Consider the following 22107-nt stretch of genomic DNA (forward strand, 5'->3'; position numbering starts at 1 on the left):
GTGCTTTCAGAACAAGGGGCTGTGTGACTTCCAGAGCCAGTATTGCAAGCACCAGAACCACACATGCCTCATTTCTTACACATCCCAAATGTTTAGCTTGACATCAGGAACGATGCAAGCTGCCATCGGAGGATCCAGAGAGTCCCCTTTCCTAGTGGATTTTACCAGAGTGCTGTATCAGCTCACCCTACTACACACGAACAGCTCTACTGGGTCACTTGTCCTTATGGCAATTGCACAGACTTAATTCCCTCTGTAGAGTTTGATTGCAACCGTGATGCTACAGTGATCACAGAAAGGTGACAAACTGCTGGCTTCCCCTTGGAGCTGCTTGGGAGAAGCGTTGGCACAGCGGAAGCCAGTCAGTACTGCTCTGCCTAACAGAAACCTGTGGAACAATGAACGATAAACACACACAGAGTGAGCACCAAAGCAGATTATCGAATGGAATCCATACCTCCTACTGTCTCAGGAATGTTTCTCTCTGGAGAAAACATATCAGCACAGCAAAAAAAAACCCTTTCTTGTTGCCATAGCTTAAAGACAGCTGCAACTCGTGAGACAGGGAAAAATGAAACCTCAGTATGTTGCACATCAGGAGAAAACATAACTTTTCTGGGCCTCTGTCTCTCGGTGTGCAGAATGGGAAACATACAGTCCTGATATATCCATCTGGGATTGCTGTATGCACGAGTGGTAATGGGCTCATACTGTTGATTTCAAGAGACTCCAGCACAGACTGATCAATCCAAAGCCTGCCATTCCAGTTCTGCACAGCAGTTCCCCCAGTTATTACAATAATTTGATAACATTCTCCCACACAGCTGTTTTATCAGCTTGCACAGCTGTTAGAGCCACTGCTACCAAGCTCCCCCACGGCTCCGTTTCCGCTTGTTTCTTGTTGTTTTCTTTCTCCAAATCTACCACCCACCGAAAACACACCAGGTCTCCCGTTTCCTAAGCTTCTGGAAATCATACTCATATCTTTTACAGCTAAACAAACACACCAAAGAAGCTTTGCCATCGAGTCCCAACAGTTTTGTCTGGAACTAAAGCAGCTCTTTATCCCCACCTGGAGGAGGGACCGACCCTTCAAAGAGAAATGTTTACTCTCCATCTGCAAATGCATCTTTAAAACGCTGCCAGCATCCCACTAGGACACACATTCCAAATACAGATACGCATCACAGCTCAAACCCACTCAACCACACATTGGCACATGTCAAAGAGCTTTTCTGTCATCGGGTACCAGCTTGCTGCATTCAAAACACTGGACATTTGCTTAATAAAACAAATCATACACGATACAAAAAAAGGAGCAGGCAGATTAATTGCCTGGCAGAATTCCAAACAGGACTGTCTGGTAAACTGTTAATTTGCCTTTTCAGTAGCCAGGAACTGGATCGCTCCACTGCCACTGGAGCTGCTACCTGCCCTTCTCACCACCAAGATCAGGAATCAGTTTAGGGATCCAGCTTGGGAAAACCAAATTGGAGTGGACACGAGTGTCAAAACCAGGAAGTAGTGTAACATTTTTACTTCTGATCCTGCAAACATTTATGTAAACACTGACTCATTTTACACTGGTAAATAATCCTTCCAAACAGGGTCAGAGCTGACTTTAAAAAAGGAACCTCTCTGTTGTTCTGTCCAACACAACATTTCCCTCTTTGTCCCACTGTTAATGACAGCAGTGAGGACACATCATTTTGTCTGACCTCCCACACAACCTGACCCAGACCATTTCCCTCAATGATTCCTCAAAGAAAACAACCCAAATCATCAAGAAAATCTGCATTTTACCCACAATGATCATATCTGACGTAGTCTGTAACTCCTGTCACAATCAAACCTGCATTTGTCTAGGCAGATTACTTTCTGTAATCACATTTGCTGATGTTAATCACATGTTACTTATACAAATGTCTTTGGCACTTTATAAAATTAATTATTCTTTTCTAGACCTCTGACTGGAAGTCTCTCTTTTGATACTGGCACAACAACGACCTTCTTCTGGTTTTATGGAATTTCCCCAAAATTCCCAATTTTTAAAAAACCGAGCACCAGGATTTCCTGCCCATCTATTTTTCTTGCAAACAAATTAGCACTTGGCAATTAGATGTATCATCTTGCAGCCCAGAAAACCCACTGCATCCAGAAATGTGACCAGCAGGGTGAGGGAACAGATCCTGCCCCTCTGCTCCACTCTCGTGAGATCTTAACAGAGTCCTGCATCTAGTTCTGGAGTCCTCAGCATAGGAAGGACGCGGAGCTGTTGGAGCATATCCAGAGGAGACCACAAAGATGATCCGAGGGCTGGAGCATCTCCCATACGAAGACAGGCTAAGAAAGTTCAGATTGTTTTGTCTGGAGAAGGGAAGGCTGTGATGAGACCTTACAGCAGCCTCCAGTACTGAAAGGGGCTCCAGGAAAGCTGGGGAGGGGCTCTTGAGCCGGGAGAATAGGGATAGGATGAGAGACAATTGTTTTCAGCTGAAAGAGGTCTTCGGAAGATGTTTACTGTGGGGGTAGTGAGGCAGTGGCCCAGGTTACCCAGAAAACTGGCAGATTCCCCACACCTGGACATGTTCAAGGCCAGGTGGGATGGGGTTTTGAGCAGCCTAATCAGTGGGAAATGTCCCTGCCCATGGCAGGGGGTGGGACTGGATGGGCTTTGAGGTATCTTCTGACACAAACCATTGATGCTGTGAATCCATACTTAGGTCTCACAGTACACATAAAACTATTAAAGCCTGAGGTGATAAAATCATGAGCACAGTAGGTGACTGAGATGATGGACCGCTTTCTCCAACCTGGCATGGCCCTTCCAACCCAAACTATTCTATGATTCTATGACTATCTTTCTTCCTTGGAAATCATAGCTTCACTAGGTTGGAAAAGACCTCTTAGATCATCAAGTCCAACCATTCCTATCTGCCACTAAATAACATCCCTTAGCACCTCGGCTACCTGTCTTTTAAATATCTCCAGGCATGGTGACTCAGCCCCCTCCCTGGGCAGCCCGTCAGTGTCCCATGTGAAAGCGTTTTTCCTAAACATGTGTAATTACAGTTCCTATAGCTCAGCTGTGTGCAGCTCTCATTTCTAACAGTCTTCAGCTGCCTCATTTTTGATGAGCTTTTCATAGAACCCTAGAATGGTTTGGGTCGGAAGGGACCTCACAGCCCATCCAGTCCCACCCCCTGCCATGGGCAGGGACACCTCCCACTGGATCAAGGGCTCCAAGCGTCATACAGACTGGCCTGGAACCCCTCCAGGCGATAGGTAAACATAGAAAATGTAGAATTTTAAGCAACTTAGAAGAAGCTTAGTTTATTGTAAACCACACCACATGGAGGAAGGGCTAGGTTTGCAGCGCTAATTAGCAGAGGCCTTGAAAGCTAATAAGGAGAGCCAGTATGCAGAATCCTACTGATAAGGAGAAGACAGGAATGTAAATATCAGCAGTCTCGAATAAAAGCTATTTTAATCCTACTTTGTGGTTCGGAGAAATGCCAAGAGTCCAGAGGGCCTGCACACAGTTCAAGGAAAAACAAAAGTTCATCCTGAGGAAGACAATTGACTTCATTCCTGAGACCCCGGCCCACAACCACCAGGCGCGAGAGTGGAGAGATCCTTCCAGAACTAATTATAATACGAAGCTAAAGGTTATGAATAGGTAGTAGGCGCTTATAACTATGCATGTCTTTACACTATAAGTAGCTGTTCCTTAAGTTACACAGTGTGTGTGTTGGGCAGAGCTTCTCTCCATTGCACCCACAGCGAAATACAACACGTACCTGCTTTATAATTCACTTTGGGTTATAGAGTTTGATTCCGCAAAACACAGGGATGGGGCAGCCACCCCTGCTCTGGGCACCCCGGGCCGGGGCGTCCCCACCCGCACAGCAAAACATTTCTGCCTCAGACCTCATCTCAGCCTCCCCTCTTTCAGCAGAAAACCATTCCCCTCAGCCCACTCCCCGCCCAGCGGCCCCTCCCAAGCTTTCCTGTAGGCGTTTCTGGCCCTTTCACACAGCTGCGGCTCCAACTCCCCCACGGGACCGGCCCAGCGCAACGCCTACCGACCCCTCACGCGCAGGAGCGTGGCTGTTGGGGGACGGGGGCGGGGCCTGAGAGGGCGTGGCCCAATAGATGTACGGTTGGGGGAGTGGTCTGTAAGGGGGCGTGGTCTGGGGGAGAGGAGTGATCTCTGTAAGGGGCCGTGGTCTGGGGAGGAGGCGTGGCTTGAAGGGGCGTTGTTCCGAGAGGGGGCGTGGCTTTGGGACACGGCATGAAGGAGCGGGGCCCGCCCTCAGGGCCTGCCCCTGGGGGCGTGGTCGAAGCGTCGCGCGGGCGGTGACGTAAGCGGCGCGCGCCAAGCGCGGGAGGCGCCGGCCCGGGTCCAGCCGGGGAGCGATCGCCGCCTTTCCCGTTCCTTCTTGTGCGGCCCCGGCAGAGGCGGCATGGCCGGCCCGCACCTGCAGCAACCCAGCTTCCTGCTGGTGGGTGCGAGGCGCTGCAGCGACCCATGGGGCCGGGCTGTGCGAGCGGCGGGGTTGGGTCGCCCCCGTTTCCCTCCCCCCTTGGGCCCACTTTCCTCCCCCCCTCCTTGGGCCCCCACCCCCCTTTCTTTCTTCCCATCCCCTTCCCTTTCATTTCATCCCCTTTCCTCCTGTTCCGTCCCCTTTAACCCCGTCCCCTTTCCTTTTGCTCTCTCTCGTCCCGTCCCCTCTCACCCTATCGCGTTCGGGCTCAGGTGTCCTGTTGTCTGTCAGCTCTCCTGTCCGTCTGTCGGTCAGCGTAGCTCCAGCCGCACCAGCAGGGATGCAGTGCCAGAGGAGCGGCACCGTAAGGGGATTTTCCCATCGTGGCCGTGGTAAAGGTTGTCCTGTCCAGCAGCGGTGACCCGATTTCCCCTCTGTTTGTCCCAGGCCACGCTGAAGGCAGACTGCATAAACAAACCCTTTGTTCAGAGGTGCCACGATCTGGAAACAGTGATCGAGGAGTTTCCCGCCAAGGTGAGCCCGTTCAGCTGCTCAGCCCAGCGCGGCCCAGGCGAATCTGCTGGGTTTTCATTGCTGTTCCTGTGTTCCTATTGCTTTGAGAATCACAGAATGGTTTGGGTTGGAAGAGACCTCAAAGCCCAGGCTGTTCCACCCCCTGCCATGGGCAGGGACACCTCCCACTGAATCAGGGGCTCCAAGCCCCATCCAACCTGGCCTTGAACACCTCCAGGGATGGGGCAGCCACCACTGCTCTGGGCAATCTGGACTAGGGCCTCCCCACCCTCACAGCAAAACATTTCTCCCTAAGATCTCATTTCAATCTACCCTCTTTTAGCTCAAAACTGTTCCTCATCCTCTCCCTGCACTCCCTGATCAAGAGCCCCTCCCCAGCTTTCCTGGAGCGCCTTTCAGGACTGGTAGGCTGATCTATGGTCTCCTCGGAGCCTTCTCTTCTCCAGGCTGAACAAGCCTTACCAAGCCTTACCACTGCCTTACCTGGCAGTGTTTCCTAAGAGTTAAAAACCTTTTCTAGTCGTTAAAACATCGTTTTGTTTGGTAGCACTTTGTTAATACTTTTCAGCCTCAATTTATGAGGAAAACTTTTCTAAAAGGCGAGAAATAATTCCATGGGATGCTGATGAGCATCATTGGAATTTTAGCAGAATCAGCATAAATTTCCAGTAGTTACTATACATTTTTTTGACTGAAATCTGTGTCCAGTGATAGCCTGGGAGCAGTCAGAAATAGCTGGCAGGTGACATCTTTGTGCATTCTAGTACGTGCAACAGAGATTGTTCGAGAAACTGTACACATTAACTATTTGTGTCTGTTTTCCTTAAAGGAATTACATGGTATCTTCCCATGGCTGGTGGAGAGCATTTTTGGTAGCTTGGATGGCATCATCGTAGGCTGGAATCTTCGCTGTCTGCAAGGAAGAACAAATCCTACTGAATATTCTGTGGCTTTGGATTTCTTGGAGCCCAGGTAAACTCATTCATTTCAGCACAGATTAAAAAACGAACAGTGAACAAATAACCACTGTTGGAGCTTTTTCCGTTATGCAAATGCAAGCTCACAAAATTGAAACAGAGAGGGTACTTACCCTGGATTTTCTTTCTGGTGCTTGTTTGCAGTGGCCCAATGATGAAGCTGGTTTACAAACTTCAAGCAGAAGAGTACAGATATGATTTCCCAGTCTCATATCTTCCAGTGAGTAACTGAAAAAATCTGTTAAGATAAGAATGCAGTTGTTAAAGCTATGATAACTTTACATGCACTTTATATGTACGGTTCAATATAGGCCAAGCTGTGGCCTCAGTGCTGCCAGTTTGGAGCGTACCTGTTTTTTTAACCATTTAACAAAGGAGAAGAGTTTCCAGCCGTAAACTTTGCAGGAGGTAGCGGTGGTCAGCAGCCTGATGTTTGTGCTGTGATTCTTATCCTGTCCCCAGAGAAAGTGTTTATCTGCAGTGTTGTTTCACTATCTTGCTTCCATTGCTACCAGCTCGCTGCCATCTAGAAATGGATTCAGGTAGTTCTACAGCCTTTCACAAAAGGAAGCATCATTTAGGTGTACAGTAAATGCTGGCCCACAGCTCAGTGACCCTTGCAAAACCATCAGGTGAACACCAGCCTTCTGCTACTCCCACTCCGGTTGGAAAAGTCTTTGTGAGGGCTCATATTTTGTTCTTATACCGAACACTCATTTTCAGGGGGGAAGTTGACAGTTACCTAAAGAGTATGCATTCACACAGAAACTACTGCAATGCAGTATAATCCTACTGAGCTGGATGTGGATATCATCCCGGAACACTGGAATGCAGCAGAGCTTCACTATCTGAAAACATCCTCTGCAAGTACACTGGGCAGCCAGGTTCATATTTAGTGTTTCTGTCTTTCAGGGCCCTGTGAAGGCTTCAATACAAGAGCAAGTCCTGCCAGAGTGCTCTTTATACCACAACAAAGTCCAGTTTCCTTCATCTGGTGGTTTGGGTTTGAATTTGGCTCTTAGTATCCTTTCAATAGTTGGATATTTAATACCTTTTAAATATGTACTACAGCGATCACAGGCATTTCTGTTTTGTATTTATTCTGAGTCTATGGTAAAAAATGGTCGTGCTGAGGAATTTGGGCTGATTAGAAATGTTTAAATTACAATGAAAAACAAATTTGTCTTCCTCTTATAAATCCTTGGAGTGAGCAGGGGGATTTCTGGCTTTATTCAAGTCGGCAACAAAATCCCAATGATTTCAGTAGAGCCTGTATTTCACAATTTCTGTTTTCACAACTACTCGTAGTTTATGTGACATAGCAGAAAAAGGGCACGGTAACTTTGCAGCCATTGCTTGTTGGGAGCAGTCTCACTTCAGCTGCACTGGCTTCAGTTTGAAAGAGTCAAATGTGCTAAGAGTAATGCAAACACGCCTTGCTACACAGAGAAAAACCTCAGTTACCCATGTTTAAGTCAGCTGGAAAGCAAGAAGGCAAAGCAGAGTTTGCTGTTAAGCTCAAGCAAGTTAATTTAGCATGGACAAAATAAACATTCAGTATCTAGTCAGCATCCCCAGATACCCAACAGCTGCACCTGGGGTTTATTACCTGATCCTTGACTCCGTTCTTCCAGATCCATTTGAATATTACATGTTTTACTTTGCGATTAGTTTGATTACACAGAAGGTAAGCACCTTTCGCAGCTTTTCCCTTGCAGTGATGCTAGCCTTTCTTCCCAATGCCGAGAGCTTCCCAGACGGCAAACAGCTGGGTTAACAGCAGCTTTATCTGTGCTTCTAGCACGTGTTGTTGCTTTAGTTCAACTGATGATGTAAGACTGGATAACAAACAAAATGCCCACCTTAGATATAGCAGTAAGCAATTTGTCCAACATTCCAGCAGGGAGCAGGCAGTGGATTCCAGCTGCTTTGCTGCCCCTCTGTCGCATAACACCTTTTACAGAGTCGCAACCACAGCTTTGTACTGTGGTGTCTGGTTGGTTGGTTCCTCTTCCTGTTACCTGTGCTGTCTAACGCTGTGCACTTCTCATACGTGGTTACAACAGCTGCTACAGGAACAGTTCTCTTGCAGTTTGCTCTTCACCTTCACTCCAAAGCACCTTTGTTGTCAGTTCCCCTTTTATAGCCACTGGGCTTCTGCTGGTTTGTACTGGCTGAGTCCAGCTGTGTGGCAGATGCTTCCCAGCAGTGCCCTAAAGGAACAGTGTGGAGCTCTGGGTGTGTCCTGTGCATCTGTTGCAGAACTCACCCGTGACCCATCATGTCAGCCCTTCCAACAGTGCTTATTTCGTCTTGGTGGACACGTACCTGAAGTGTTTCCTGCCCACCGAAGGAAGTGTCCTTCCTCCACCTTCTTCAAACCCTGGAGGAGCCATCCCTTCCCCAACTCCCAGGTAATGACCACAGCGCCAGAGGCAGTGTGGGAACAGTGTCTACAAAATATGTCCTGTTGGAACAAAGTCTCTAACAAGCGAGAAATGCCTCCGCTCTTTATGATCTGCATATGCTTATTATATAATTAAAAAAATATTATAGATTTACATTCACTTAATTTTACCATAAAGGTTTTGTTTGAAGTCTGAAAGGTAGCTATTAATGGAGCAGAAAAGGCATGTACAAGCAACAAAAATTCATCACTCCAGCAGCTTTGGTTGTCTTGTGCCCTGCAGTTGGAGTAGGACAGATCTGACTGTACGTGGCAGCAGTTTTTACCATCTCCAGATGCGTATGGTGTGTGGGAAAGCTGGTAGTGGCAATAACTGCTGTTAATGAAATTTACTGCTTTTGTTAATGCGGCTGTAAAGCCAAACAACCTGTCAGGTGGTCATTTTGTTGCAGTTCTGAGGTTGGTTGTCATACTTAATTGTTTAATGCTCTCCTTACCCATTTTGCAGTTGGAGATGGCTGTGCCAGGTCCACGTCTGTGGTGTTGGTGCAGGCTGGTGGTGCTCTTGGGTTTCTTTAACTTCCTGATAGAAAAGACCAAGACACACATTAGTGATCAAATCATATGAGTGACTGCATTTCAGGTGACTTTTTGCATGCTAATAGATCACGGTATTTAGTCACAAATGGAAGGAAGATGATGAAGGAAGTGGATTTTTCAACACTCGAAGTGCTGTACGTCTGCGTGGTAATGGCATAAAAACAAACTCACGAGGCTGAGGTGAAAATTCTCCAGCACAAACACCCAGGTGTCGTTCTCTATGAGGGCTCTGTGAAGCCTGCCTTTTCAAAACTGGTTTTGCTCCTTAAATTTATAAAATATTATCGATGTTAGCAATTTTATACAAATGTAAAAATCATTAGCCATTGTATTTTATATACTTGCATCTTCAATACACTTCAAAAATTGGTTTCCGTGGTCGGTTGAGTGCATAGCCAGGAAATTACAGATCAGGTGAATTATGAATGTGGAAGGCAGAGTGAAGGAAAGCAAATTGCACAGGAAAAAGTGAAAAACACATATTGAACACAACGTCAGGTCTGTATAATGCTAATTCCATGCAACGTGAACAGTGATGTAATATTTGGTTAGTTAGTGATGAGTAACTGTAATACATTGCAGAGGTTTGAAATGAGTGATCAACCATGCAGTTTTACTTCATAACAAGTGTTTTGCAGTTTGTAAGCTGGTGATTAAAAGCAATGCTCTGTTTCCCCGCACTGAAGCTGACTGAAGCCAGCGTTTCCGTTTGTCCGTGTCCGCAGGTCTCCAGCAGTGCCCTTCACGTCCTATGGCATGCACCACACCAGCCTGCTGAAGCGGCACATCGCCCATCAGCCCTCCGTCAATGCTGACCCTGCTTCCCAAGAGATCTGGAGATCGGAAACACTGCTGCAGGTCACTGGGGTTTAAGGGGGAAAACACTACACAACATTTCTTGCTGATAACTGAGATGTCTCTTTTGAAGCCAGAGGCATTCACACCACTTTGCTTTAGCTTGGTTTTGGAATTGAGCAGGGCAGCTGATGTTTTCTGTTAGTGAAACTAAGAACCATGGTGAAACTGTTAAGTTGTAGTTTAGAAAGGCACTTAAAATCTGGTTTTAGACCATATGTCTAACAGCTGATCTCAAGCATGTGAGTAATTTCTACCAGAAAAGTTTCTAAACCTGAGGTTTTTTTGTTTTTCAATCTTTTCTATGCCCAGTCTGTCAGCTCTATCATTCACTTTGACGTTAACCCCTCCATGGGTGCCTGTCTATTCACCGGGACAGCTTAGTTTTCCAATTCTACCATATGGTCTTCCCTGATACCTATTTTGCGATGACGAGTCCTGGGTTATTTCTCTTTCCCTAGCTGAGAAAATATTTGTTTTGCAGATCTTTGTTGAAATGTGGCTCCATCATTACTCACTGGAAATGTACCAGAAAATGCAGTCCCCTCACGTCAAGGTAATAGTTTGTGCTTCCTTCGTGAGCATCACCTGATGGTTGAGCTCTTGTCTTGTGGAGAATTTTGTTTGGTGTATTGGTCAAAAGGAAAGAAAGAACTCACCTGAGTAGTTCTGTGTGTCAGAACTGCTGATCCAGCTATCGAGACTGGTGTGAGTAAGTGTGCCATCCAGATCTGCCCTCATTGCGGAAGTTGTGTTGGTTTGGTTTTGTTTTTGTAAAAGACAAGTTTGTGGAATGGTCGCAACAATCTGAACAACGATAATTGAACTACTAGCGACAAGAAGGGTGCCACTATAGAACCATAGTGTTAGATCCCCCTGGAGCAACACGGCTGCTGAAAATGGCTACAATTGATTTCTGGCAGTGAGAGCAACTGAAATACTAATTACTGATTTCTAAGATCTGTAATCATTTTTTAGCATAGCATAAATTCAAATTTAAAGAGGAAATCTTCCTAAACTGCCCTCAGTGTTAAGTGAAGAAGGTATTTTTGCTGTTTCTTATTCCAACCATCGTGGTGTCAGAAGCCGTTCTGCAGCTGCAGAGTTCAGAGTGTCACAAGCTGCTGCTCAGATAACGTGCAGCTCTAAGCAGTTTGTGGCTGTTCAGTAACAAATTCCTGCATGTAAAAACTAGGTAAGTGCTGGGAAGGCTGAGATCAGAGTAATTATCAATGTAAAGGGAATTTGAAAGAGAAAATGCTCATCTTCTGAATTCCCTCTGGCTCACAGTGGGACTTATATTATTTCTCTGTCCTTCTGTGAAAGCTGCTCAGGATTTATTTCTGTGGGAAAGATCAATACAAGACTTGACTGAAATTCTGATGTTTCACTCCTCAGGCTATAAAATAGCAAATGTATTCATATTTTGCTGGGGAAAAGCATTGGAGATCTGAAGTGTGATGAGTTTTGTCTATTAAAGTTGAGGCCAAAATGCAAACTCGTGATGTTCCAAAGTCTCCACTTGGGGCTCCCAGCAGCATGGCTGTGCACCTGTGGTGGAAAGGCTTGGCTTGAAGTACTTGTGCTCTGTCTGTCTGTCCAGTCTCTGTGCATCAAGCGCTGTGCTTAGGCCAGGAACAACGATTGCTTCAAACTTCTCTCCTCCGTTCACACTGTGTGTTTCAAATGCCCTCTTCTAGCAGTAGGGAGCAGCAGTTGCAGGGAGTGGCTGTCAGTGTTGTGGTTGAATATGGGCTCTGGAGAGCTTAAATTCTCTGAAATCATCACTTCAGGATCCTCCACAAGCTGTGTTGAGCCACAGCCTGAGACCATAATTCTCTGATGGTATTTTAGATTCATCTCTGATGGGAAGTAATCACGGGCATGTAAAAAGGAAGCCTTCACTCTCGGGTTGGACACCCAAGCAGGGGACTGGAATTACCCATGACATCCATAAATTAACAAAGGATCCCTCCTGCAGGACTGAGGAGAGCTTCCTCAGAGACAGGACTGGTGAGAAGCCTGTGATGCTTAGCTTTGTAGATGGTCTTGGCGTGGACTGAAGGAGAACAGTCTGCATCAGGTGAATTGGCAGAAATGCAAGGTTTGTCTGAACATAAGAGGGATTAAGGGGCTTGACTGGAAACCCAAGCTCACCCTAAATCTTATTCTTAAAATCATGAATAACTATGCAGGTTCCCTTGATTCTTTAGCTTGCTGTGCATTTGGGAGGAGGGGAATTAGAGACCATCCATCCCTGGGTCTAGACCTGTTTGGCCACCAGTGTCCTGAAATGGCCGCATCCCTGTATTGGAAGGTGGGATGAGGCTCCTCAGCTTGTTTGCTCTGATGGTCCAAGCCAGACCCCAGAGAGGTAACCATCCTGTGAAGTGCCTGAAGGGATGCTGGGTTTTCCTTAAACCTTGCTAATGCCATCACAGACCTCTCTGTACAAGTAGAAGGTGGTGGAATGGGAACAAATAGTGAATAATTTCTTTTAAGAAGATGTATGCATACTTCTTCTCTGCTGTGCTGCTTTTAATTCTTTCTGAGTCTGGTGTGAACCCGAGGTTGACACTATTTGCATTGCTGAGTTTCACTGTTTTCCCCAGTAATTCAACTATTTTCCCATTCTTTTACATTGCCTGTTTGCTTTGTCTTTCTCAGTGATCCTGAGCTCAAGCGCGCAGCATCTCTTTTCTTATTCCCTTTTGTTGTAATCATAATGGACCCTTATAAAGCAGTTGTTTGATAAAACTGTAATGCTTCCTGACCTTCCGATGCCGGGTGCCACAGACCCCAGCCCTGTGTATGGAGCACCCCTGAGACTACAGGCTCTTGCCGATGCAGCAGGGGAGTCGATGGTGAAGCAAACGATGTGTCTGAGCTGGCAGGAACAATCCTGCCCCTCTGAGACTGTAAAACTAATCGATACCAACCTGGCAGTAGCAAGGATGGGGTAGGGCTCTTCAAGGCAGCAGAGGTGTCACCTGGAGAGTTGGTTTAGAGGCTGGCCTGGGATCATCGGGATCTCTGGGGTGTACATTTTTTGTTTTATGTTTTCTCATTAATTCATACACGTGTGTCACTGTCGCTGCAGTATCCTCTTCACCATTACATTGTCAAAACATCCTCTTTACCTTACTTGTTCAAGAGCTCTGGCTGAGGCTTGCAGGGATCTCCGTGTTAAGGCGAGAAGCCTTTTCCATCAGCATAGGTCCTTTCTGTTTTTAGACACATGCTGTTTCCCTAATGGTAAAAGTAATTCCCTCTTTTGAGGAATTAATTCACAAGACCTGCATCTTCCCCAAATGGCCTTGAAGTAGAGAGAGAAGGCAGAGGATTTCTCTAAACTGGAAGCTTACTGGCCAGGCTTACAGTGATTATAAAAAGCCAAACTTTTTTTCTTCCTGTTCCTTGGGAAGAAGAAAGTGCCTATGGGAGTTTCTTCCCAGTATGCAGCCCCTGCTCCTCCAGCAGCACAAGGAGAGGTGGCAAAGGTTTCAAACTAGTATTGAAAAATCTTGCAGACTATCTAATGCTTTTACTCCATTATTTAATAAAACACACTTATGGTGTGTGAGCCCTTGTTGCTGTGGGTCAGGTAACTCCTGAAAAGGGGAGTTAATTTGGCAAAAGTGCCAGATCTCTTAACAACGTGTGCTCTGAGCACAGCAAAGAGAACAGCCATAGCCCTTTACAGTTCCACTTTTTGAAACCTGTTCTATTTCCAAGCTGATAAAGGAAATGAAACACTGCGGAATCCATCTCCTGAACACCAGAAAGAGGAGGATACTGTGGCTGCAGTTGTGTTGTGAGATGTTGTCCCTGACTGTATTTGTGATGTTCATTTCCCCCCCCCCACCCTCCTTCCTTGGGCTCATTCTCACTTTTTTTTTTCTCTTGCTCTCTTCTCTCCTTTTTCCCCCTCCCCCCCTTCCTTTTTGTTTCTGTTGTCTCAGCTGGAGGTTCTCCACTACCGACTCAGTATCTCCAGTAAACACCACGGTAGTCCTGCCCAATCCAGCTACCAGGCCCTCCACGCATACCAAGTATTACCATCTTTTCATTTTGTTTCCTTTTGAAATATCTTGTTCCACCATATAATCTGCAAAGTGTATGAGTGCTGGCTGCACAGCGGCTTTTCCTGCTGAGGGGCGGGTTTACTGCTTGATTGAGAACACTGCGTGGGCATTCACTGAATTCTCAGCAAAAATGGGTGCTGAGAGGTGTCAGCAAAGGTCAAAATCTAGCGTGTTGCAAGGACTGCCCATGAACTCTGTTTTTAGAGAGGCCTTCCCGTAATGCATTGTAGGCACAGGCTTTTCAGCTGTACTAACATGTTTTGACACCAAAGCTGGCTTCACCGATGGCAGATTCCTGCCTCTTGCACACGAGTCATTTAATCAAACTTTGCGTGGAAGAGAAGATCAGAATTTGCATGGCTCTCACCTAAAATTAAGGTAGGTAACGTCTACCTTTCTTTAGCCCGTGAAAAGCTATTGGCTATACTAAACCTGTCACGGGAGCAAGAACTCGGCTGCCCAATTTTGCAGAAGCACGAGCGGTACGTTTGCAGATTGTGCGGAAAGTGTGCATGCAAAAACATTCCTATTGGAACAGATTGCTGATCCTTCTTTCCCTACTTCAGCCCTTTATTCATTGGGTCTTCCCTGTGGGAACAGGGAGGGCTGAATAGATGTGCTCCAAAGCTGCTTTTAGACTACAAAGGTTGTTAGTGCTACAGGGAACTTTCCTGCCATTTAATCCTTTATTAAAAATAAAGTGCTATGAAATCTCAAGGTTCTGCTTAGAAAGGGAAATGGGAACTACTGCTTGTCTTCAAATCTCTACTATTATGTTTATCTAAATACTGTGTTAAGAAGAGAACGGTATGCAGGCATCCTCTAAGCTGAGGTTTAACGACAAAAACACTTGTGAGGAACCGTGGTGTTGGTGATGGGGCTGAGCCAGGTCAAGAGGGAATTATAATTGCTACGTGAAAAGAAGAGTAGCGTCGCCTGGAATGATGCATTTAAACAGTGGTACCGGTGGGGCTGGAAGTTCCAAAGGCTCTGTCAAGGGAGCCGAAATATTTTTGACAATTACAGCTTCTTGGAGGCAGGGTACCCAGCCTCTCCAACCCAGCTACAGTGTGCTCAACCTCTCCAGTTGCTTTTGGAAATCTTGATCCAAACCCCAGGACCAAGTATTTTCTCAGGTTTCTGCCCTTTTGCACAAACTCTTCTCAGGATTCTGGAAACATAGACTTAGAGATGCTGTCAAGGACATGAGAGCAGGCTCCCTTAGAGCTGAGAACAGACCATGCTCTCTCTGAGAGGAGTCTCAGATTGGGCTGTGCTACGTGACATCAAGCCTTGAATCTTTTCCTGGAGTGAACTTTACAGTGCATTAAAAATCTTGAGAGATGGTAAGGCTTTGCCTTGGGTGTTGCAGAGAAAAGGACACGCACAGCCACCAGCCTGCCCCGCATTGGAAATACTGTTGAATAGAGTTAAGCAGCAGCTTTTTGTATAAAAATGCCTGCCAGTCCCCTAGAACATCTTACCCAGCATGGCTGCGTTGGGCATCTGGGACACATCCTGCAGCTACTGCCTAACACACCCTTCCAGCACATTCCATTGTACTTGCAGCTGTAGCTGTGCTTTTAGGTACATTCTTCTCAACTCCTGAGAAATGTGGGAGCTGTGAAACTCAAATACAAATGATATCTTACAATCTATCATCAGCAGTGGACTGAGATGAGTTCAGTACTCATTGAGTAGGTTACAGGAGCAAAGCAGTGAGTGCCTTGTCCTCAGGTTCTGCACAGAGCAGTGCTGGGGCTGCGAGCGCAGGAGAACTGCATCTCCTGCTGCATCGTACCCCGATACTGTTACACATCGGGAACACCACTGTGGCTCAGCACCACTCCTGCGCCCACCCAGGCTACCCGTAACAATGCCAAAAGTCACAGGACCACCCAGGACTTAAAGCAGCTCCTATTCCTAACACAACTCCTTCTAGGACTTCTTTCTAGTGAGGCAGATGAGTGCCAGCATAGGAAGGGGAACTGGGTGAAGCCAGCCGAGAGCATAAACAAAGGATCTGGATCTGTTGTGTTGTCCACAGCAATGAGCTTATAACCATAACGAAAGGTCAAACATTCTTTTCTCAGAAAGGGCTGAATCGAAATCTAGAAGTGGTTCTGTTCTTTAATGCTAGCCCGAAATTCAGAGCAGAGTACTGTAAGGTACCTTTTCTTATAATCACACTGTCAAAAATACGCCGGTGTTTCTTAGCAAATCAATGGCAGAATTGATGCAGCTTGTCCTGGGGAACAAGTCTGTCTATAATCAGGTGGCATCAAACTATAGCCAAGAACCCAGAAGGAAGGGAGATTTACTTGATCTAAGAATATGATTTTCCTGGATTGTGACCATTAGCATATGATGCTCATTATCTTCCTGTCTTTTGCTTTGAATCTAGGAATCGTTTAAGCCCACCGAAGAGCACGTGCTGGTGGTAAGACTGCTTGTGAAACACCTGCATGCTTTCAGCAACAGCTTGAAGCCAGAGCCTCTGTCCCCTTCAGCCCACTCCCACACAGCCAGCCCACTCGAGGAGTTTAAGAGGTACGCGTGGGAGCAGCCTGTCTCTGAAGCACATGGGGCTGCTCCTGGGAAGGCTCTGCTTTCACCGAGAGGCTGAATTCTGTTGTTTTGATGGCTGAATACACAAGTACCGTATTAAAAGTACGTGAGAGCTAATGGGTTCTGTTCCTCACATCTACAAGATGGAGGTATCCGGCTATTGCGCAAGTCTGTATCTTGGCACAAGTCAGAGCAAATAAAATGCTGCCAGAGGATTCTGGCCAGGGCTGGTGGAGAATTTATGTGTTTGAGTTGAAATTCAATGGCCAGAACTAGTTCTAGTTAAGGAAGAACGAGTTTGGGCCAGTCCTTTCTGTATTTGCATTTTTGGAAGCGTGTCGGGTCGTAGGTTGGTTGGTTTGTTGTTTTTCAAACTTGCTGCTGGTTTACATGTGACTGTCTTTGAATCTGTTTGCAGGGTTGTGATTCCTCGGTTTGTCCAGGAGAAACTCTATATCTTCCTGCAGCACTGCTTTGGCCACTGGCCCCTGGATGCCTCTTTCCGGGCAGTACGTACCCGCTTCTCTCAGCAGAACTAGTCATGAGTTGTTGGAGTTCAGCAGCTATTTCTTGGTCTTTAAATCTTGTCTAGAGCAGTGAAATCCTTTATACAGCACATACATTTAGTGTTAGAGACTAAATGCAAGACCAAATGCCAGCTGGACATAAGAAGGAAGTTGAACAGATCTTGATGAGAGTTACTTAAGTTTGTTGGCTGATTTTCCTGACACTAAACATGGCTGTTGACTTGAAAAGAAGCAGATGTTACTCTTAAAACAGATGTGTTCTTATATTCCTAATTTCTTAATATCTTAGATGACATGACAGGTCATAAACAAAAGTAATATGATACTAATTTCTGATAACACAGTACTGCAAACGCCGCTTCCTGCAAGCAGGAAAAGAAATCTGTCAGACCGTGACTGTGTAATTAATGTGGAAGTTTGAAATTGCAGAATGTAGCAGACCAGACTTAAACTGAGCTCTCTCACAATGTGTGAGGTATGAGCATGGAAGGCAAAATGTCAGACAAGCTTAAGGAGGCCACAGTGAGCTCTCCTTGGCCCCAGTGCAGTCAGGACTGTGCTGCGGTTCCACAGAGTGCAGGTGCATCTATGGAGGGCACAAGTGCTGAAGGGATGGCTGATGTAGCATCTTGCTTACTTCAGCAGAGGCTCCGTGTGCTGTCAGGGCCATTAAGTGGAGCCACTGACTGTTTTATTGCCTTGTAGAAGCTGTTTGAGCAAACACAGATTGGCCCTAAAGAACATGCACTTATTTTTTTTTCAGTTTTCAGATCACTAGGGAGAGCTTTAGTCCTAAAAACTTGTCTGTGTCAGTAGGATAATAGTCACTAGGTTTAAAAGAAGGAAACAAAAAACCCCTCTGTCTTCCTTTCCCAAAAGCATTGACACCCCGGCGGTTTTGTGTGTGGTCTTGCTTAGGTTCTCGAGATGTGGTTAAGTTACTTGCAGCCGTGGAGATATGCTCCAGAGAAGCCACCCCAAAGCACAGAGCCCTTTCCTCGCAGCGTTTCAGAGAAATGGTAAGCAGGAACGTGGCTGCGAGTAACCTCAGCCAAGAAAGGGTTTGTGCGGAGCCAGAGCTCTGGGGGGTAGGAGGATTTCAGGAACTATCCACCAACCTGAAACAGCTTCCGTACAAGATCAGAGATGAGTGGTTAAAACACAAGCTTTTGTGTTGAGAGGAGGGTTCTTCTGTCTCAGTGCAAACAGACCATCCTTCCAGAGATATAAAACATTTCTTTAGTTACTCCTCTGGCAACGACAATAACGATTACATCAACAGCTGAGCTCACAAATCCTGTGCTCTCTCTGACAGGGCTTCCTTTGTTCAAGAAAACTTGCTCATGTATACGAAGTTGTTTGTAGGATTCCTGAACAGAGCTCTTCGAACAGACCTGGGCAGTCCCAAAAATGCCCTCATGGTGTTCCGCGTGGCCAAGGTCTTTGCTCAGCCCAATCTCGCTGAAATGATCTTGAAAGGTAAATGGGTGTTTTGCCATCTTACACTCTCCTGCCTCAATCTTGCTTCACCATGGCTCCACCCACCCCCAGCAGCACTAAGACCAGTAGCCTTACTCTCCCATTTTGCGTGTTGTTCTGTCATCCAGAAGTCTGTGTCTCTTCACTACTCTTTGTCATGTTGGTTTAACCAGGAGTACAGTGTAAGCATCTTCACTGATTTTCTCAAACTCTAGGAGAACAGTTATTCCTGGAGCCAGAACTTGGTATTCCCCATCGGCAACACCGGATTTTTATGACTCCCACGCTTGGTGGGACCTTCTTTTCCTCGTGGCCTCAAACTATTACAGATGCCTCATTTAAGGTGAAGAGTCATGTTTACAGCCTGGAAGGACAGGACTTCCAGTACAAGCAGATGTTTGGCGCAGAAGTCAGAAATTCGGTAAGCAACAAGGTTCTTGTCGCCCATCTTTCTGCTTTAATGAGTGTTTTCTCCATGCTGAGCATCCTATTGTGAGTAGTTCAGAGCGGAAAACTTCACACTCCATCCTGCTGTGCAGTTCAGTTTATCCATGGTGACTGCTGGAACATGAGGGGTCTCAGTCCAGCACAGCTGGAAAAACCTGCTTGTGCTTTGCTAACTAAGAAGTTAATGTAGCAGCTCGCTGCCTCGGAGCAGTTTGTTGCAAGCATTTCCTCTCAAAGGTGCTTACTGTCAACTTCTGATTCCTTGCACTGATTCGTACCTGTCAGCCAGGCAGATAAAAACAGCAGGAGGGAAAAAAGGGTGATAAATCTAAGCAGCACTGAAGTTTCTTAAATGCTTCAGTGGCCAAGAGCTACCTTTGTCCTGGTGGAAACACAACTGACAGTTTTAGCGTGTGTCCTGCCAGCTGAGTTTGTGGGGTTTTCACAAGGCACAGTCTGTCCATGCATCGACACTTATCGATCTGTTAGCTTTGCCCCACTGATTCTGGCTTGGTTTGGTTTAGGTGTTAAAACTGGCTCAAGTCATTTGTCAGGCGCAACAGATGGCAAAGTCCATATCGGACCATTCTGCAGAAACAACCGGCCCATCCTTCTTCTCGTGGTTTAGATTCGCATCATCCGAGATGAATGGTTCCTACACAGGCAATGACCTGGATGAAATTGGGCAAGACAGCATCAAAAAAACAGATGAATATTTAGAGAAGGCGCTGGAATACTTGTGCCAGATCTTTAAGGTACGGAACATCTCTCTACAAGCTTTCCCTGGAGGGGTAGCGTGAGCAGGAGTCAGGGTTCCTTTTTGTGGGCCACCCAGAGACCCTGCAAGCAATTTCTGTTGTAACCGTCTTCTACGCTTGACTCTATCTGACCGCTTTCAATAGAGATGGAAACAGGTGCTCTTCATTTCTCAGTATTAAGCCCGCTTTGTTTCACGACTGCTCTTGGACTGCAGAGTTTATACCGAACCTGTCCCTCTATTTCTGTGCCTGTTATGTTTACAAACAGGCAAGACGTGGCTTCGATTTTAAAAACAGTCCAGAACATTCTAAATGTAAAGAGCTATAAAAACAGAAGATATAACTGCAGCAATAGATGAACAGGTGAACTAGAATTAGGCTGCTCCTTTGCTTAAAAAGAACAGGTTAATTTCTGTCAGCCACACTCTAATACAGAGATGACAGTATTTGACAGCTCTCGAGGAGTAAGGGAGAGAGAAAACACCATCGGAGTCTGGAGGCTTTTCTCTCTCTAATGTCTCGCTGAAGTGTTATTTTTGTATCTGTGCTGGCTGTCAAAGGCTGCCACTGCTAAGGAGTTTGTGAAGGGAGAGAGAAGTTGAATAGAAGTAGGAGATCAAACACATGCTTTACTTGAGAGCTGTTTTATTCTTGCATAGCTGAATGAAGCCCAGCTGACACAGATGATGATGAAGTGTGGGACAGCTCAAGATGAGAATGGAAAAAGACAGCTTCCCGATTGCATTGAAAGTGAGGATGGCCTCATTCTTACACCCCTTGGCAGGTACCAGGTGAGGGAAGAAAGATTCCAACACAGCTACCAGAGACTGTTGTTGAAAAAAACAAATGGTGCTTCTGCATCAAGAGAAATGCAGTAACTGGGGCCGAGAGGTGCCCGGTAAAGGTGTTTAGGGGGGAGCTATGCAAGAAGGCATTTATTTTCCTGTTTTTAGATCATAAATGGCTTACGTAGATTTGAGGTGCAGTATCAAGGAGATACCGAGCTTCAGCCCATCCGAAGCTATGAAAATGCCACCCTTGTCCGCCTCCTGTTTCGTTTATCCTCAGCACTGAATGAAAGGGTAAGTTCAGCATTGCTTCTTTTTCTGTTTTCCACTGCAAATCTCTGTTCTTCCCTGCACCAGCACATACGGCACCTGGTTTGTTCTTGCTCTGTCTCCTTTACTGTGGTTGAGATGGGCATTTCCTAACAGCATCAGGCCTGCTCCTCTCCCTTGAGCAGTTCTTTTCCTACACAAAACATTAATAACATTTTCAATGTTTGCTTTATGCTTGCTGAACAAAGGGAGTATCACTCAGAATGAGTATTTCTAGAAGAGAAAAAGGGAGTCCTTTTTTTCCCTCCAGGTACGACAGATGAAAGGCAGGTCTGCACTGAAGCAGCTCTGCTATTGAAAAGTGCATATATTGGTATTTATTTCCTCTGATCTTCGTCCTAGAAATCAAGAAAGTTTTAAGACAAGTTCCACTTCCTTCGTGGCAGCAGTTGCAAAACACTGACGTTTAACTTTCCTTTCTCAGTTTGCTGATCAGATGGACGCGCTTTGCTCCAGGCAAGATTTTGTCGGCAGACTTTGTCGCTATCACCTTACCAACCCCCAGCTGGCACAGAAAATGAGGTGCAGCCCAGTGGTGAGGGACAGGATGGGCCAGAACTGGGGGCCGAGGCTCAGCCTGAGGTTTCTGGCCAGCTACAGGACTCTCCTCTCTTTGCTGCTGATCTACTTCACTGCGTCCTGGTTCCACATCGGGCCCGTGGGTTGCACATTCCTTATCCTGATCGGGTATTTCCTGTATGCTGTAATCATGACTTTCTTCTCTGAACGCTGGAAACCACACGAACACTGATTTCCTTCTCTCAGCTTTTACACCTGTAACAATCCCAGGCTCATCCATAACATTTATCTGAATTATCATATCAGATCTTCCTAAAATATTTTTTAATATTAAAGTTAATTGAGTTTTATAATCCGTGATGTAGTCTTGTGGAGATTATCGCTGTAAATTCTGTTTTTATAAAAGCGTTCCTATGGAAACGAGTGAATGAAGTTTCTTTGCAGGGGGAATGATGTGCCATTGGTATTTGCAGTACCAACATGACCCATGCCACAGAGCGGTTTTGGTGCCTCTTACACTGTTCTGAAGCAGGAATTGGCTACAGGAGCTGCACATCCTGCTTACAGCACAGCAGCTATGATGGCAGCAGAAAGCACAGTGCACTAAGAAACAGATGGGAAGTTGCACTGATGGGGGGAAAAAAACAACAGAAAATGGGATAAGGTGGCAGGAGCAGCAGCTCTGAGCCCAGCACTAACCAGGCCTTACAAATGGTGTTGGTTCTTATGCCCTGAGGAAAGAGTCG

The 22107-nt window shown here is 46.1% G+C and overlaps 1 protein-coding gene across 2 annotated transcripts; it reads left to right on the top strand.

The window, feature by feature from the left end:
• The first annotated feature begins 4353 nt into the window (after positions 1-4353).
• SMPD4 (sphingomyelin phosphodiesterase 4) lies at positions 4354-21791 on the top strand. Of its 2 annotated transcripts, XM_054082610.1 has the most exons (19): positions 4354-4505; positions 4935-5021; positions 5851-5993; positions 6143-6218; positions 6911-7019; positions 7633-7685; positions 8261-8412; positions 9731-9863; positions 10345-10416; positions 13823-13912; positions 16350-16495; positions 16932-17022; positions 17959-18059; positions 18356-18519; positions 18735-18940; positions 19491-19721; positions 20384-20515; positions 20678-20806; positions 21267-21791. In XM_054082610.1, exons 1-19 carry the CDS (start codon positions 4467-4469, stop codon positions 21591-21593), a joined length of 2481 nt encoding a protein of 826 aa, XP_053938585.1. In that variant the 5' UTR covers positions 4354-4466; the 3' UTR covers positions 21594-21791. The 2 variants fall into 2 exon arrangements, with proteins under 2 accessions (XP_053938585.1, XP_053938586.1); XM_054082611.1 differs by lacking the exon at positions 13823-13912 and having other exon boundaries at positions 21267-21790.
• Positions 21792-22107: the final 316 nt, after the last annotated feature.

This window comes from Cuculus canorus, chromosome 17, assembly GCF_017976375.1.
Source record: "Cuculus canorus isolate bCucCan1 chromosome 17, bCucCan1.pri, whole genome shotgun sequence".
NCBI lineage: Eukaryota > Metazoa > Chordata > Aves > Cuculiformes > Cuculidae > Cuculus > Cuculus canorus.

Bases quoted from the DNA above. Each gene is read 5' to 3' on its own strand.
- SMPD4 (XM_054082610.1), top strand. From the start codon at position 4,467: ATGGCCGGCCCGCACCTGCAGCAACCCAGCTTCCTGCTG. The intron at 6,219-6,910 runs GTGAGTAACTGA...TCTGTCTTTCAG, and splicing joins TCCCAGTCTCATATCTTCCA to GGCCCTGTGAAGGCTTCAAT. The intron at 18,520-18,734 runs GTAAATGGGTGT...CTCAAACTCTAG, and splicing joins CGCTGAAATGATCTTGAAAG to GAGAACAGTTATTCCTGGAG.